General features: G+C 45.5%; 1 protein-coding gene across 1 annotated transcript in view; it reads left to right on the forward strand.

Moving 5' to 3' along the window:
* The first annotated feature begins 63 nt into the window (after positions 1-63).
* LOC105922930 (interferon-induced very large GTPase 1) overlaps positions 64-14822 on the forward strand; it is a 28800-nt gene continuing 14041 nt past the window's right edge. The window contains exons 1-3 of the mRNA XM_036147048.1: positions 64-1080; positions 1234-1431; positions 1734-1869. Of these exons, the coding sequence (XP_036002941.1) occupies positions 64-1080; positions 1234-1431; positions 1734-1869 (1351 nt within the window). The remainder of the gene's footprint in view (positions 1081-1233; positions 1432-1733; positions 1870-14822) is intronic.

Here is a 14822-nt window from a genome sequence, read left to right on the forward strand (position 1 = left end):
TACACAAACCAGCCATGACAGAGTCCGTCACCCACACAGAGCCAATTCGGGGACCGTAGCATAATGGGGGATGACGAGGAGCTGCAGAGGGCTCCGCAGGCTGTAGCGGTCCCGTCTAGTCAATTGGATTCGGCCGTCCTGCATGGATCGGCTCGCCGCCGGAGGCGAGGACGTCAGCCTGCCTGTCAGGTCTCTCTCACCTCCGTGAAGCCATTAGCCGAGCCAACCCGGCTGCCATCTGCTGCCGAGCCCCTGTCCCAGTCGGTAGACTCCATTGCTCCTGCTGCTACTTCCTGCCCAGTTCCTTGCTCTGTAGTCCGGAACCAGCAGACCAACGGAGCCAAGCTCTCCACAGCTCCCCCTTGTGACGCCCCCAGCTCAGAGTACAGAAGACTGGAGGACAAAATAAGAACTTTTGCCCCTACAATCAAGCGTCTGAGGGAGACTCTATTTTCTCAGTACTCTGAAGAGCTGGAGAGAAAATTAAAGGAGTTGGAGGACAAGTGTAGATCAGCTCTCAGGGCATTCTACAGCCGTTCTGCTCCTGTCACCGAGTGTCCGGCCGACGCCTCACCTTCTGCTCCTGTAACAGAGTGTCCGGCCGACGCCTTGCCTTCCACTTCTGTCACCGAGTGTCCGGCCGACGCCTTGCCTTCCACTTCTGTCACCGAGTGTCCGGCCGACGCCTCGCCTTCCGCTCCTGTCACCGAGTGTCCGGCCGACGCCTCGCCTTCCGCTCCTGTCACCGAGTGTCCGGCCGACGCCTCGCCTCCTGATTCGGTCACCGAGGGTCTGGCCGACGCCTCACCTCCTGATTCGGTCACTAAGGGTCCAGCGGACGCCTCAGTCCCAGAGCAAGTTTGTGAAGGTGCACATGCCCCAGTCTGGGACGATGTTACAATGGCCGCACCACATGTTGAGGAGTCTCACCTTTGGGACTTCTTCTATGGGGACAGGGAGAACCTGTTCTCGATAAGGGCTGTTCCGGCCCATGGAGGGGCTGCGCACATTGCGGCCACTGAAGGCTTCCCTGCTTTGCCATCGCAGGAGGACCCGCCTGCGCCCATGCCTCAAGAGGAGGTCCAGGGGGACCCGCCTGCGCCCAAGCCTCAAGAGGAGGTCCAGGGGGACCCGCCTGCGCCCAAGCCTCAACAGGAGGTCCAGGAGGACCCGCCTGCGCCCAAGCCTCAACAGGAGGTCCAGGAGGACCCGCCTGCGCCCAAGCCTCAACAGGAGGTCCAGGAGGACCCGTCGCCGACTTGCGACGCGACGACCCAGGAGGGTCCGTCGTCGACCTGTGAGGTGGGAACCCAGGTGGACGCTTCCTCCTTCGAGCGCCCCGGTCCTCGGGAGAGGGCTCAGCACCCAAGATCTCCTGGAGACTTTGCCCCCCTTGGTGTTCTTCTGAAGCCTCAGCCCCTGGTCGCCCTGGTAGACAGCCATCTCTGGGAGAAACTTTACTGGCTGTCACTGTCTGACATACTCCAGAGGCTGGTTTTGAGACTTTTTGTTGCCAAGGGTCTGTCCTCCATGACAGCCTGTAGCCAGGTTCCCCCACCAGACGCCTGTAGCTAGGTTCCCCCACCAGACGCCTGTAGCCAGGTTCCCCCACCAGACACCTGTAGCCAGGTTCCCCCACCTGTCGCCTGTAGCCAGGCTTCCCCTTCTGTCGCCTGTAGCCAGGCTTCCCCTTCTGTCGCCTGTAGCCAGGCTTCCCCTTCTGTCGCCTGTAGCCCGGCGCCCCCCTGCAGACCCAACCTTTCCCCAGAGCCGGGTCCCAACGGACTCGCCCCTGGGCGCCGCTTCCGAGCCAGCGCTGCCCGGTGCGCCTCATCAAGCTGGCGCAGTCCAGCACGCCCCCACATATTTGTACGTCCGGTTGGGGTTGTTTTTTGTTCTTTGGTTCCTGGCCCTCTGTCCTATGCCTCCCTCCGCCCACCCTGGGTGGGTAGTTTTTCATTTTTTTGGTCTTTGTCAGGTCTGCCCCTATTATGCATGGCTTTGGGCGTCTGGAATCCGCCCTTGGGGGGGGGGGGGGGTTCTGTAATGATTCTAGCTCAGTCTTTCGCCTGATCACCTCCTCCCCACTGATCACCGTCACCTGCAACTAATTCCCTGCTCTAATTACTCCTGTCAGCCCATCCCTATATAAGCACTCCTCTTTCAGTTTGTCTTTGCTGGTTTGTCTGATCTCCAAGACTCTGCACTCCCTCAATCACCAGATGTCCAGCTTCCCTTCTGCTCTCCAGCCTGTGCACTCCTCGCCAGCCAGTCTGCTACCTCACGCCATCCCAGGTTAGTTGATCTTGCCTCCCACTCACCTCTTTACTTTGTGTTCCAGTCTTCCCTCTTGTCTCGATCCACCAGCACGTCCTGGCTTTCACCCTGACGCACCACAGCCACAGTCCTCCTTCACATCCTGGTCCCTGTTCCGACGCACCACCTGTCCCACTTCGTCAGCACGCTTTGGACCCAGCTCCGGAGCTCATCAGGCTCGTTCTGTCAGTGCTCCTGCGTCCCGTCTGCGGTGGCCCTGAGGACCACCGTACCCGTCTGCCTGCTTAATCTCCACCATCTCCAGTCTTCTTCAGCCTGGTCCTGATCCATCCAACCTTCTTTGTGGCAATAAAGCTCCTAAATATCCGGCTCTGTGTGTGGTTTGAATTCGGGCTCGGACCCCGGTCATTACAATAACATGATTTGATATAAAAAGTCTTGATCAGTTTAAGGAAAAAAATTCTTCCTAATGTCTTGCTAAAAGTAAAATTGCCAGATTTATTTAAGCTAACATTATTAATTTAGCTGAAATTCTTTCCAGAAAACTCTATTTAACCTTTTTAGCCACACAATCCCTTCTTTGTCCCAATTGGGTTGACACACCGCCAATCCCACACACCTTCAAAAAAATAAAAAGCTTTTTTAATAGCTACATTACAGCCTGCAGGTTTAATTTGATATGTGTCTGATGACAAGAGAGAGGGAGAGAGAATGTCACGGTTTTGGTTTTGTTTGTTTTACTTAGGACATTTTCTGGACTTCTCTTATTCGGTCTGTCTTCTCTAAGCCATCACCCACTATTCAATTAGCCCAGTTTTCCTCCAGCCATCATCCTACCCTAGACCCTCCCCCCAAGTTACACAACTCCCCCCTACTTCCACCCCACAACCCCCTAGGTCAGTGGTTTTATGTACCATCTCCTTTGTGACTTCTTTCACGCTACGTTAGCTTAGAGTTAAATTTTATTTCGGGATAGACTTAATTCTGTAATACACAACCAATCTCCGGGTCAGGAAATGTCTTTTTCTCAGATTACTTAGAACAAAATGTGTCTGCATACTTTGTAGGTGGCCAGGACATCGCTTTCAGGGTTTACTTAGAATCAAATGGTCAGATTCAATTACAGGTAGATGTCTGTTAAGATAGAGCTTATCCACTCAGACAAGATTAGCATGGAATGGTATTTCCCCCCTTTAGTAAACATATCCGTCGGGGGTTTTCACTGTTTACATACAATCAAATGGTCAGATACAAGTATGGGTAGGTGTCTGTAAAGATAACAGCTTATCCAATCAGACGAGTTTAGGGGAGGAATAGGATTTTTTTTCCGTTTTTCATGATATAATCCCTTTCAAATTCGCCGTGTTTAGACATCTCCATAGTGATCAAATCCTGTTCAGCATGGCCCGAGTAGGAAACTATGGGGTTCCATTTGTGCCAAAAATATGTTCATGCGTCTTCTGATGTGTTCATGTGTCTATGTAAGGTGTGTATGTACAGTATAGTGCTTGTGTAATGAAAAGTGTGTTGATATATTAAAGAATTATTTTTGTTCTTTCACAATGTATTTTGGGAAAAACTGGTTAGTTTTAGACTAAGAGCAACATATATGCTCGTGAACAACATGTGTCATTTTGCTATAACTTGTTTTAACTTGTGGTGGGAACCTATGACAACGTCTTATGGGAAAGACTGATTCCTTATTTTGTTTGATTTGCTGTATTCTGAGTTTGCAATGTTATTTTGCTTCACACACTGCTGAGATGCTGGGAACGTTTTTTGTTTGGGAAACATGTTTTGGAAACAGGCTAACAGCTCAGATGGGAGGGAGAAGTGGCCGCTTTCGCTCCCATCTGATACTTTGTTTATTAGTATAAAAAGGAGGGAACCATCCTCAGTCATTGAAGTCTGCCGTGTGAGGATGCCCGGCCGCATTGATGTCGCTCTAACCGGACTGACCGACTTCCCAGTCCTGTACCATGGTAAGGGATGGAACATCACGCCTGTTTGAAAGCAATGTTGCTTTAAGTGCTTGCTACTTTGCGTGTGCGAAGTGCTTGCTGTTTTGTTGCTATATTCTGTGGGGAATAATGAAGGACATAGTTATTCTGCCAGGTATAGTGTTTGTTAGTGCTTGCTACTTTGCGTGTGTGTTACGGCCCCCCCCTTTTTGTGAGGAGGGGAGTAACACGACAACCACAACAATTTGACAGAGTCCAGGTGAATGTTGTAAAAAGGAGGGATTTATTGATTGCAAAAATCCCGAGAAGGCTCACACAAACTGTGGGGGGAGAAAGGGGTGGTTAGGTGGTGCCAAATCAAAGAAAATAATAAAACAAAACAGGGCCTAACTACCATCTGGGCTAAAGAAACAAAAGAAAACAAAAACCCTGTCTATCTAATCTAACAAAAGTTTCCACCAAAACTTTACATGGGTGGCACCCACCTACTTGCCTAGTGTATCTAACAGAAAAACAAACATCTACGTGATGAAATGTACAGGGTACCCCAAACTTACCTCACCCTCTAACTCCCACCACAAACCTTCACACAAAGAGCAAACAACACAAGCGTCAGGTAACAAAGCCAGATTGGATCTCTAGCTCTCCCCAGCTGGGCTGCTTAAATAAGGCCTCCCTGGATGCTGATTGGCCCATGGTTGGTGAGAATCAATCAAGGGAGATTGACACCAGCTTTCCCCAGTACCTGTGAAGAGACAAAGGGGGAGGGGAAAGAGAAACAGCCTGCAGGCATGTAACACCCCCACCCTTATAAGTCCAAACATAAATGTTTGGAATACTCAAGGTAAAAAAAAAAAAAACAGGCTCAAAAAGCACGTGACAAAGCATCTGCCAATACATTCTCAGACCCCTTTTTATGGCAGATCTTCAGGTTGTACTCCTGAATGATCAAAGCCCACCGCATAAGTCTTTGATTTTGATTATACATCCTGGAAAGAAAGACAAGTGGGTTATGGTCTGTGAAGACAGTGATTGGTTCTACACTCAAGCCAAGGTAAGCTTCAAAATGCTGTAAGGCCAAGAGTAGTGCAAGCGCTTCCTTCTCAATGGTAGAATATCTACCTTGATGAAGATTAAACTTCCTTGAGAAGTAGCTTACGGGATGCTCTATTCCGTCTTTATCATCCTGCAGAAGGACAGCTCCTACCCCAACAGCACTGGCATCTATGTCCAGTTTAAATGGCAGACTAAAATTTGGGGCGGAAAGAACAGGAGAACACGAGAGCAATCCTTTTAGATGTTCAAAAGCATGCTGACATTCATCAGACCAAGTAAAAGTTGTAGAAGGTCTGGTCAAAGTGGTTAAAGGAGCAGCTACCATAGAAAAGTTTTTACAAAACCGACGGTAGAATCCTGCCATTCCCAGGAATCGACGGAGCTCCCTCCTGCTTGAAGGAACAGGAAAGTCCGAAATTACTTTGACTTTTGCATCCACAGGACACACTTTTCCTCCACCAACCTGTTGACCCAGATAGACAATGGTACCTTTACCAAACTCGCACTTTGAAAGATTGAGCGTCAGGGACGCAGCTGAAAGACGTTTGAAGACCTCAAGCAAAACAGAAAGATGGGTAGACCAGTCGTTTGAATATACCACAATGTCATCTAGATATACCCGGCAGTTTGACACATCTCCCAATACTCTATTTACAAGCCTTTGAAATGTAGCCGGTGCATTACATAGCCCAAAAGGCATCACTGTGTACTGAAGAAAACAGTCCGGTGTAACAAAAGCTGAGATATCAGAGGCCTGTTTGGTTAGAGGTACTTGCCAATACCCTTTCAGCATGTCAAGTTTAGTGACAAATCTTGCAGGTCCGATTTCATCAATACAGTCTTCAATGAGGGGTAACGGGTGTGCATCAAGGACTGTGACAGAATTCACCTTACGAAAGTCCGTGCAGAACCTTGGACTTCCATCAGCCTTCATGTCTAATAGACATGGGGAACTCCATGGGCTGCAACTCTGAATGGCAAGTCCATTTTTAATAAGGTACTCCACTTCCTTTTTTATGACCTCCCTCTTTGTGGCATTGACACGATATGCTCTCTGCTTTATAGGTGCAGGATTGGAAAGAACAATGTCATGGGACACCACATTAGTCTTGGTAGGAACATCCCCAAACAGACATTGGAAGTCTGATATGAGTTTTGTGATGTCCTCCACTTGGTCACTCGATAAATGTGACAAATAGTCAGGCAAGTTAGCCAGTATTTCACTATTACTAAGCCTTGCAACTTGTGGAGGATCTTTGCGTGTTACTATATCCTCCTCAGCCGACTTTGACACACAGGTTACAGGGGAAATGGTTTCAACCCGATTCTGGGTTGCTTGGTCGGTCTCTCTTGAATGATACAGTTTTATCATATTGACATGACAAAGCCTGGTCTTGCGGCGGCGATCAGGAGTTTGAACAATGTAATTTGTTTCACTAAGTTTCTTTTCTACCACATATGGCCCAGAGAACTTTGTTTCCAGAGACGAGCCAGGGATGGGCAGCAAGATCAAAACCTTATCACCAGGGTTGAACTCACGAGTGACTGCTTTCTGGTCATAATGTTGTTTCATTTTGACCTGCTTTGAAGCCAAGGCTTTCTGCGCAAGTGCGCAAGCTGTCTGAAGGCGCTCTCTCATCTTTGAAACATACTCTGTAATACTTTTTACAGAGTGAGAGGATGAGATTAGTTGGTCTTTAAGGACATTTAAAGGTCCCCTGACCTCATGTCCAAACACAAGTCCAGCAGGACTACAACCTAAAGTGTCCTGCACTGTTCCACGCACGGCAAACAATAGAAATGGGATACCTTCATCCCAGTCTTTCTCTGTATCCATACAGTATTTTCTCAGCATCGCTTTTAAGGTCTGGTGAAACCTTTCAAGTGCACCTTGGCTTTCAGGGTGGTAAGAGCTTGAGGTGACATGCTCTACACCCAACTGTTTTAGTGCCTGGGCAAAGGTTCTAGACTTAAAGTTTGTGCCCTGGTCTGTTTGGACAACTTTGGGAAGACCAAACACTGAGAAAAACTTTACCAGAGCTTTGGTAATCATGGGAGCTGTGATCCTCCGCAGGGGAACGGCTTCAGGAAACCTGGTGGAAGCACACATTATAGTCAAGATGAACTGGTTTCCACTTCTAGACTTTGGCAAAGGCCCCACACAATCTACAATCACCCTTCCAAATGGTTCACCCACAACTGGAATTGGGGACAAAGGAGCAGGAGGTATAACCTGGTTTGGCTTGCCTGCAACCTGGCAGACATGGCAAGTACGACAATAAAGTGAAACATCAGATTTGAGACCTGGCCAAAAGAAGTGTTTAAGAACTTTGCTATACATTTTATTTATACCCAGATGCCCCGACAGTGGGTGATCGTGTGCTAATGCTAGCACCTGCATGCGATACCTTGTTGGCACAACCACCTGATAAACAGTACTCCAGTCTTCCAAGTTTTCACCAGCCCAGCGTCGCAACAAGAGACCATCATCAACCATATATGCCACCTTCTTCCCCTGGGCTTCCTCCTGGGTAAGAACAGAAGAATGACATTTCAACAGAGTCATGTCCTGTTTTTGAGCAGCAATGAATTCCTCCCTGGAAGCTGGTAATTTCATCATCTCTGGACCTGGAAGAGGAAATACTTTTTTAGATTTGTTGAGTTCAGTCTCCGATCCGGCTGATTGAGTCTGCTCTGTAGCAAGAAAAGAGTCAGACAAATCAAGATTGTATTTCTTTGACTGGGCCCGCGTAACCACACAAGCAGGAAAAATGTCAGGCATTGGTTCAAAGACCACACTTGTGTCAGGTGTGTCCAACACCTCAGGCACAGGCAATACCTTTCCACCTGCCAAGTCATTCCCTAGAATGAGATCAATCCCCTTTATGGGCAAGGTGGGAAGAACAGCAACCCTGCAAAAACCACTCACAAGAGATGAGTCAAGGTAGATATTATGCAGTGGTGCAGATACAAAGGTCATTCCAATACCTTGAACAACCACTCTGGACTGACAAGATGACATGACAGGCAAAGACAAGATACCCTCCCGAATGATTGTCTGGGACCCACCGGTGTCCCTCAGGATTATGACTTGTCGGCCATCCTTTGGATCCCCTGTTAAAGAAACAAGACCCTGGGTAACAAAAGGTATGAAACAGGGATCTAGTTCATTCTCATTTTTAGCAGTTTGGTTGCTGGAGTGCGACACATTTTTAAGCAACCCAACACCTTTTGTCTGTGTTGCCAAAGCTTTGCTCTTTAATGAAAGGCAGTCAGCAATGACATGGCCTTTTTTATGACAGTAAAAACACTCCCTTACCTCACGTGGAGAAAGAGATTGCTGCTTAGCCTTAGCTTCTGACTGAGTGGGGTCAGTTTTTTGTTGACGAATATTCAAAACTTTATCTGAACGAGGTACAGACACAAATACATTCTTATGAGTCAACATAAACTCATCAGCGAAAATGGCTGCTTTCGATAAAGAGGCCACCTTTTGCTCATTCAGGAAAACCACCATTCTGTCAGGCAATGTGTTCTTGAAATCCTCCAACAGAATTAGTTGGCGAAGGGATTCAAAGTCATCTTTAACCTCACTTGCAGCACACCATTTATCAAAAAGTAGCCCCTTCTCACGTGCAAACTCCACATAGGTCTGGCCACTAGACCTCTTATGGTTCCTGAACTTTTGCCTGTAAGCTTCAGGTACAAGTTCGTAAGCACGTAAGATTGACTTTTTCAGCACCTCATACTTCATGCCCTCCTCTGTTGACAGGGATGAAACAACCTCCTGTGCTTTACCTATGAGCTTGCACTGCAATAGAACAGCCCACATCTCCTTTGGCCACTCCAGTGCCACCGCAATCCTCTCAAATGCATTGAAATAAGAGTCCACTTCTGACTCCCTAAACACAGGCACCAAAGCAATATTCTTGCTGACATCAAACTTGTGTTTGTCCGACACCACCTGTGGAGAATCAAAGTTCACAGATGAACGAGGAGGCGAGGTGCCACGTGAAAGTCTTAGAGCTTCCACCTCTAGCTGTTTCAGCTTAATCTCTTTTTCAGCTTCAATTTCCAACTTGCGCATTTCAAGTTTGAAATCAAACTCAGCTTTTCTTACCAACTCCCTCTCCTTTGCCTCCAGCTGTAGGCGAGCCAGCCGAACCTTAAGTCTGACATTACCACTGGAGCCACTGAGCTCTGGTGACACTGGATCAAACCGTGGTAAAGTCGCAGGGGGCGCCTGTGGCTCTGCCAACCCCCTTGGTGGCGTTGCCATTACAGCATCTCCTTCATCTTTTGAAGGAGGGAGTCCTAAATCAACAGAAGGAACATCACAAACATCTACATCCATTTTACTTGGGTCCGCCAGGACTTTGATCTCAACCAGTTTTTGAACAACAATGTTCTTAATTTCAGCTTTTGAAAAGTGTTTTTTCACTGAAATGTCAAAATGCTCAGCAAGACATAACAAGTCGTCCTTACGACACAACTCCAGCTGTTCATGGCTAGGAGCCTGTACAAAGTCCTCTAAGCTGAAGCTCATTTCTAAACAGACACAAAGATCTCTCAACTTATTATGGATGTCTACAGCTCAGGGAAAATGGTTTCTCCCGGACGAGCCCCCACTTGTTACGGCCCCCCCCTTTTTGTGAGGAGGGGAGTAACACGACAACCACAACAATTTGACAGAGTCCAGGTGAATGTTGTAAAAAGGAGGGATTTATTGATGACAAAAATCCCGAGAAGGCTCACACAAACTGTGGGGGGAGAAAGGGGTGGTTAGGTGGTGCCAAATCAAAGAAAATAATAAAACAAAACAGGGCCTAACTACCATCTGGGCTAAAGAAACAAAAGAAAACAAAAACCCTGTCTATCTAATCTAACAAAAGTTTCCACCAAAACTTTACATGGGTGGCACCCACCTACTTGCCTAGTGTATCTAACAGAAAAACAAACATCTACGTGATGAAATGTACAGGGTACCCCAAACTTACCTCACCCTCTAACTCCCACCACAAACCTTCACACAAAGAGCAAACAACACAAGCGTCAGGTAACAAAGCCAGATTGGATCTCTAGCTCTCCCCAGCTGGGCTGCTTAAATAAGGCCTCCCTGGATGCTGATTGGCCCATGGTTGGTGAGAATCAATCAAGGGAGATTGACACCAGCTTTCCCCAGTACCTGTGAAGAGACAAAGGGGGAGGGGAAAGAGAAACAGCCTGCAGGCATGTAACAGTGTGCAAAGTGCTTGCTGTTTTGTGTTGCTGTGTTCTGTGGGGAACAATAAATGTGGGCCTTATATTCTAACAAAAACAGAGTTTGAGTCCTTATTTGTGTTTGCCGATCTCTTCCGCACCTGAATAAAAATTTCATAAAACATTTTGCAGGATAGAGAAGAGACTGCAATATACAAATATGGAAGTGAAGATAGTCCTGAGGTGGGAACAGCTTCTTTTTAAGAAGATAGCGTTGTGTGTGCGCAGTAGTGGAAGAAACCGGAACTGTGGGGCGCTCCGCTGCAGGCAGCGGGACCCAAAGACTTATTGGCAGTGTTGCAGAGAATTAAAAAAACAGTAGGAGAAACACTGCCTTATATCCTAAATTCAAATCAAAACATTATTCAAGTTTACCATGCATACAATGTATCTGCAAGGGGTCCTTCAAAAGTAGCATAAAAGTTGTTTTGTGAGAATGCTGGATGTTCCAAGTTATTTACATACCGAGCAGGGTGGTGTGCCTGGGCAAAGGACATATAAAACATATACCAAATCCTGGTCTGATGTATTGCAGCTGGCAACTGTTATATGTAAAATAGAAAAATCTCAATACTTTTCAGCTAATAAGAAATAACAAATTTGTCTAACCTATTTTGTTTAAAAACAGAATGTCTAACTCAGCGCACATCTGCGCATACCAGAAAGGCCCTTGTAATAAACCTGTCACCCCAGGAAGTCCTGAGCAACCCCCTTTTGTAAATTTATGACATGCAGTTGTTAACCAGAGAGACATTCCCACCCATTGGATCTCCTGCTCATAATTGTACACCTTCTGCTGTTTAATTATGATCAATACCATCAAAACTCACGTTTAAAAGGACATATCAGTTACATAACTGAAAAGTGAATAGACATTAGTATATTTTCAAAACCGGAAACCTGTACGCTGGTATATGCTCAATCGGCTGCCCCAAAGAAATGTTTAACCCCCTCCTGATCCATTTACCTAATTGCTCAAAGATGAAGAGAAAGAAAAAAATATAACACGTCATCCAGATCACCTCCCATTAAATTTGTTAAGCAGTATATGGCTAGAAATAACTATCTGTGTTTTACCTTAAAGATTGTTGTTACCAGTCTGTGTGGTTCCTGTCATAGATTTAGATAGACATTCTGGCACATCAGGCAGAAGGAGATAGGAACTTAGACTTCGCGTTCAAAGCTTCCATGTGTGGAAGTCTGCATCTTTCCCCCCCACGTGTTGCAGTGGCAGATCGCTGTAATGTCTCTGCGAAGCACCTCAGTGACAAAGTATCAGTCCACAACTCAGAATCTGATGAAATATGTGGCTCCAATGTGTGCAGAAAGTTCATACAGTCACTTCATTTGACAGCTTGGGATCTGCGCTGTTCATGGGCGTTGGCCACTCTTCCAGGGTGCATAAACATTGTTCATGGGAGCGTTATCCCCTTGCCAGGATACTGACCTTCTTGAGGTGAGGTCATATTGGGAATTCATGCCAGGCTGACTTACTGGTGGTGTGAAACAGCCTCGTGCCTAGTGCCTAGCGTGAGCAACTGTAGCAGATGATGGGTGCTTTAATAAATTCGACATATCAGCTCTAAATGCTCAGTTGTATCACTCCAACCTCAAATCGGCACTGATCACCATATTTGTCATCTGCTTCCATGCTTCAGAACCAACAGACCTGCAATGAAATGAAAGACAAAAAAAAAACAGGCAGCCCCCCTCCTTGGATTAAATTAAAGACAATCCTTGGTGCAATCTGCTGCTTTCTCTTACTCCCTTTCTACTCTATTTCCAATAACTGTAATTTTAATATCTTTCAGTAATTAACAAACTCAAGCTTTGTCTTTCTCCCCTCCTTTTGAGCCACATGCAAATAGTGTATTAAATATTTTTCCTAGTGAGCATACCAGGATTTAAGTTCATCAGCTGAGATACTGAAGAGGACACACTTTTTAATACTATTTCTCTAAATAATTCACCCAAATTGGACAGATTTTTTCCAGTAGATGTTGTAAATCTCAGTCAAACTTAGGAAGCTCTGCTAAAATAGATAAAAGAAAATGCTGTGTAACTTCATGCGGAGGTTACACAGCTTTCTTCCAAAGAAGAAATGATAAAAAACACTAAAGTTACATACTAAAATGGCTCTAAAATCAGTTTTGTGCCTTTGTTTAAATTTTTTTTAATTCAGCCAGCCACGATTGATCACCAGCAAGATGTTCAGAAGTTTATTCACCAGAAATTGGATATCACCAAATGAAAAAAAGAAAAGATTCCTCGGCTCCTAAATTACTTCGTAACAAGGGCATCTACATTTGGTGGAACTATGAAAATGTGGTTGCATATAATGAAGACTTTGGGGACCGTCCTGTGATTTTCCTTTAATACTTTCCGTTCCTGCTCTTTTCTGCCACTCTGCAATATCAGTATCTATAATAAAATGATGCAAGCCATTAACATTTGTCATAGATTCCTTAATATTAGCTGCTTCATTTAAGGATAACTTCAAAACTGACACATGACTAAATGCAGGGTTAACAAAATCTATCAAATCAGCAGCAATGTCCTTTTGCCAACACAATTAAGCGTCATTTTATCCTTAACTTTCAACTTTTAGTTTTGCTCAGTCGTGTTTTCTCCCAGACCTGCAATGAGCAGAAGCCGATAACGTGCTATTACCTGCTCTCTGTTAATCAGCTAGATTTAAGTCTGATATATTATATTCATATAGCTAGAGCTATCAAACAATGAAAACATTTTAATCACCATTTAATCACAAATTATATTTTATTTCTGAAAGTGTAAAAGCTAATTTAGGCATTTTAATATGCTATTTTGCAATAGATAACACTAATTAAAATTATGCTCTTACAGAAGGTATCTTCCCTTTTTTTATTTGTTCCCAATTTTTTAATGCCTCAAACAAATGTTTAATGTTCTCCCAAATTTCCAACAACTTTTCCAAACTTCTAACCTCTTTCTAACTTTTAGGCTACAGTTTAAAATAAAATGTTTCTCCAAAACTCACCGAGATCCAGCTGGCCGTGCTGTCTCCAATGCAACTCACCCATCAGCTGCTGCGACACCTCAAATCACTTTTCTCCATTCAAACTTCTCCTAGGCTTCAACAAACATCATTAATGCATTAACCTTTTTTCCAATGATTTCCAAATTCTCCTTATCTTTTACCCATATCTTAGCCAGATTCTTGCTCCATAATGAAGACTTTTTTTTACTAAATGTAATCTGCTCCACAGTACTTCTCTATCGTAAGGCCCAGAGCTGTGTGTGTGGGGGGGGGGGGGATTCACACCATCCTGGAGATACACACGCACACACACAGACCCCCACTCTATGCACGTACACAAACAGACAGACCCAGACTTAGGAGCCGCAAACTCAGCTCTTTGTTTTCTCACACAATGGATCCAATACAAAATATTGGACAAGACATAACATATAAGTATTATATAACATATAAGTATTATATAACATGTAATACTGAGGATGCCATCTCCTCTGCTCTTCACCTGAGCCTGGCACACCTGAAGGAGAAGAACATGCACGTGCGAATGCTGTTCTGGACTTCAGTTTAGCATTTATCACCATCATCCCACAGAATCTGGTGGGAAAACTGGAACATCTGGGCTTCAGCACACCCCTTCGCAACTGGCTGCTAGACTTCCTCACCAACAGACCTCAGTCGGTCCAGGTCGGACAGAATACCTCTCAGCACGGGCTCCCCTCAGGGCTGCGTCCTGAGCCCCCTGCTGTTTGAACATCTTCAAACTTTGTAAATGTTCACACACAGCAACTACCAAGATTAGATATAAGTCTGTAATTTATTAAGTCATCTTGATCAAGAAAGGGTTTCTGATTCTGACCCGTCTGCCTGCTCTGCTCTCCCTATCAGCAATTAAGCTTGTCATCTCCAGCTGGTTGCAATCAGCAATCAGCATCTTGTCTGTTTTCCAGCAGTTATATTCAGCCTCTGGCAGGCATACAGGGACATTTGCAAGCCACTGAGCGAGTATTATCCAGCACTTCTTTCTTGCTTGACCACGTTCATGACCATTCATTCATCTCATGGATTCCCCTGTCCTGCCTTGCCCATGTCGGATTTATCTACTTTCTAGACTATGACCCTGTTTTTCCTCCTCGACTTACACATCCTGTCTAAACCCCTGATTACTAGCCCGAGTTTGCTTCCCTGTCATTTGTTTTATCCATTAACTGAAAGGACACATTGGTCTGTCGCTGCTCCTGCTGCTGATCTTG

Source organism: Fundulus heteroclitus, chromosome 14 (genome assembly GCF_011125445.2).
Source record: "Fundulus heteroclitus isolate FHET01 chromosome 14, MU-UCD_Fhet_4.1, whole genome shotgun sequence".
NCBI classification, from domain to species: domain Eukaryota; kingdom Metazoa; phylum Chordata; class Actinopteri; order Cyprinodontiformes; family Fundulidae; genus Fundulus; species Fundulus heteroclitus.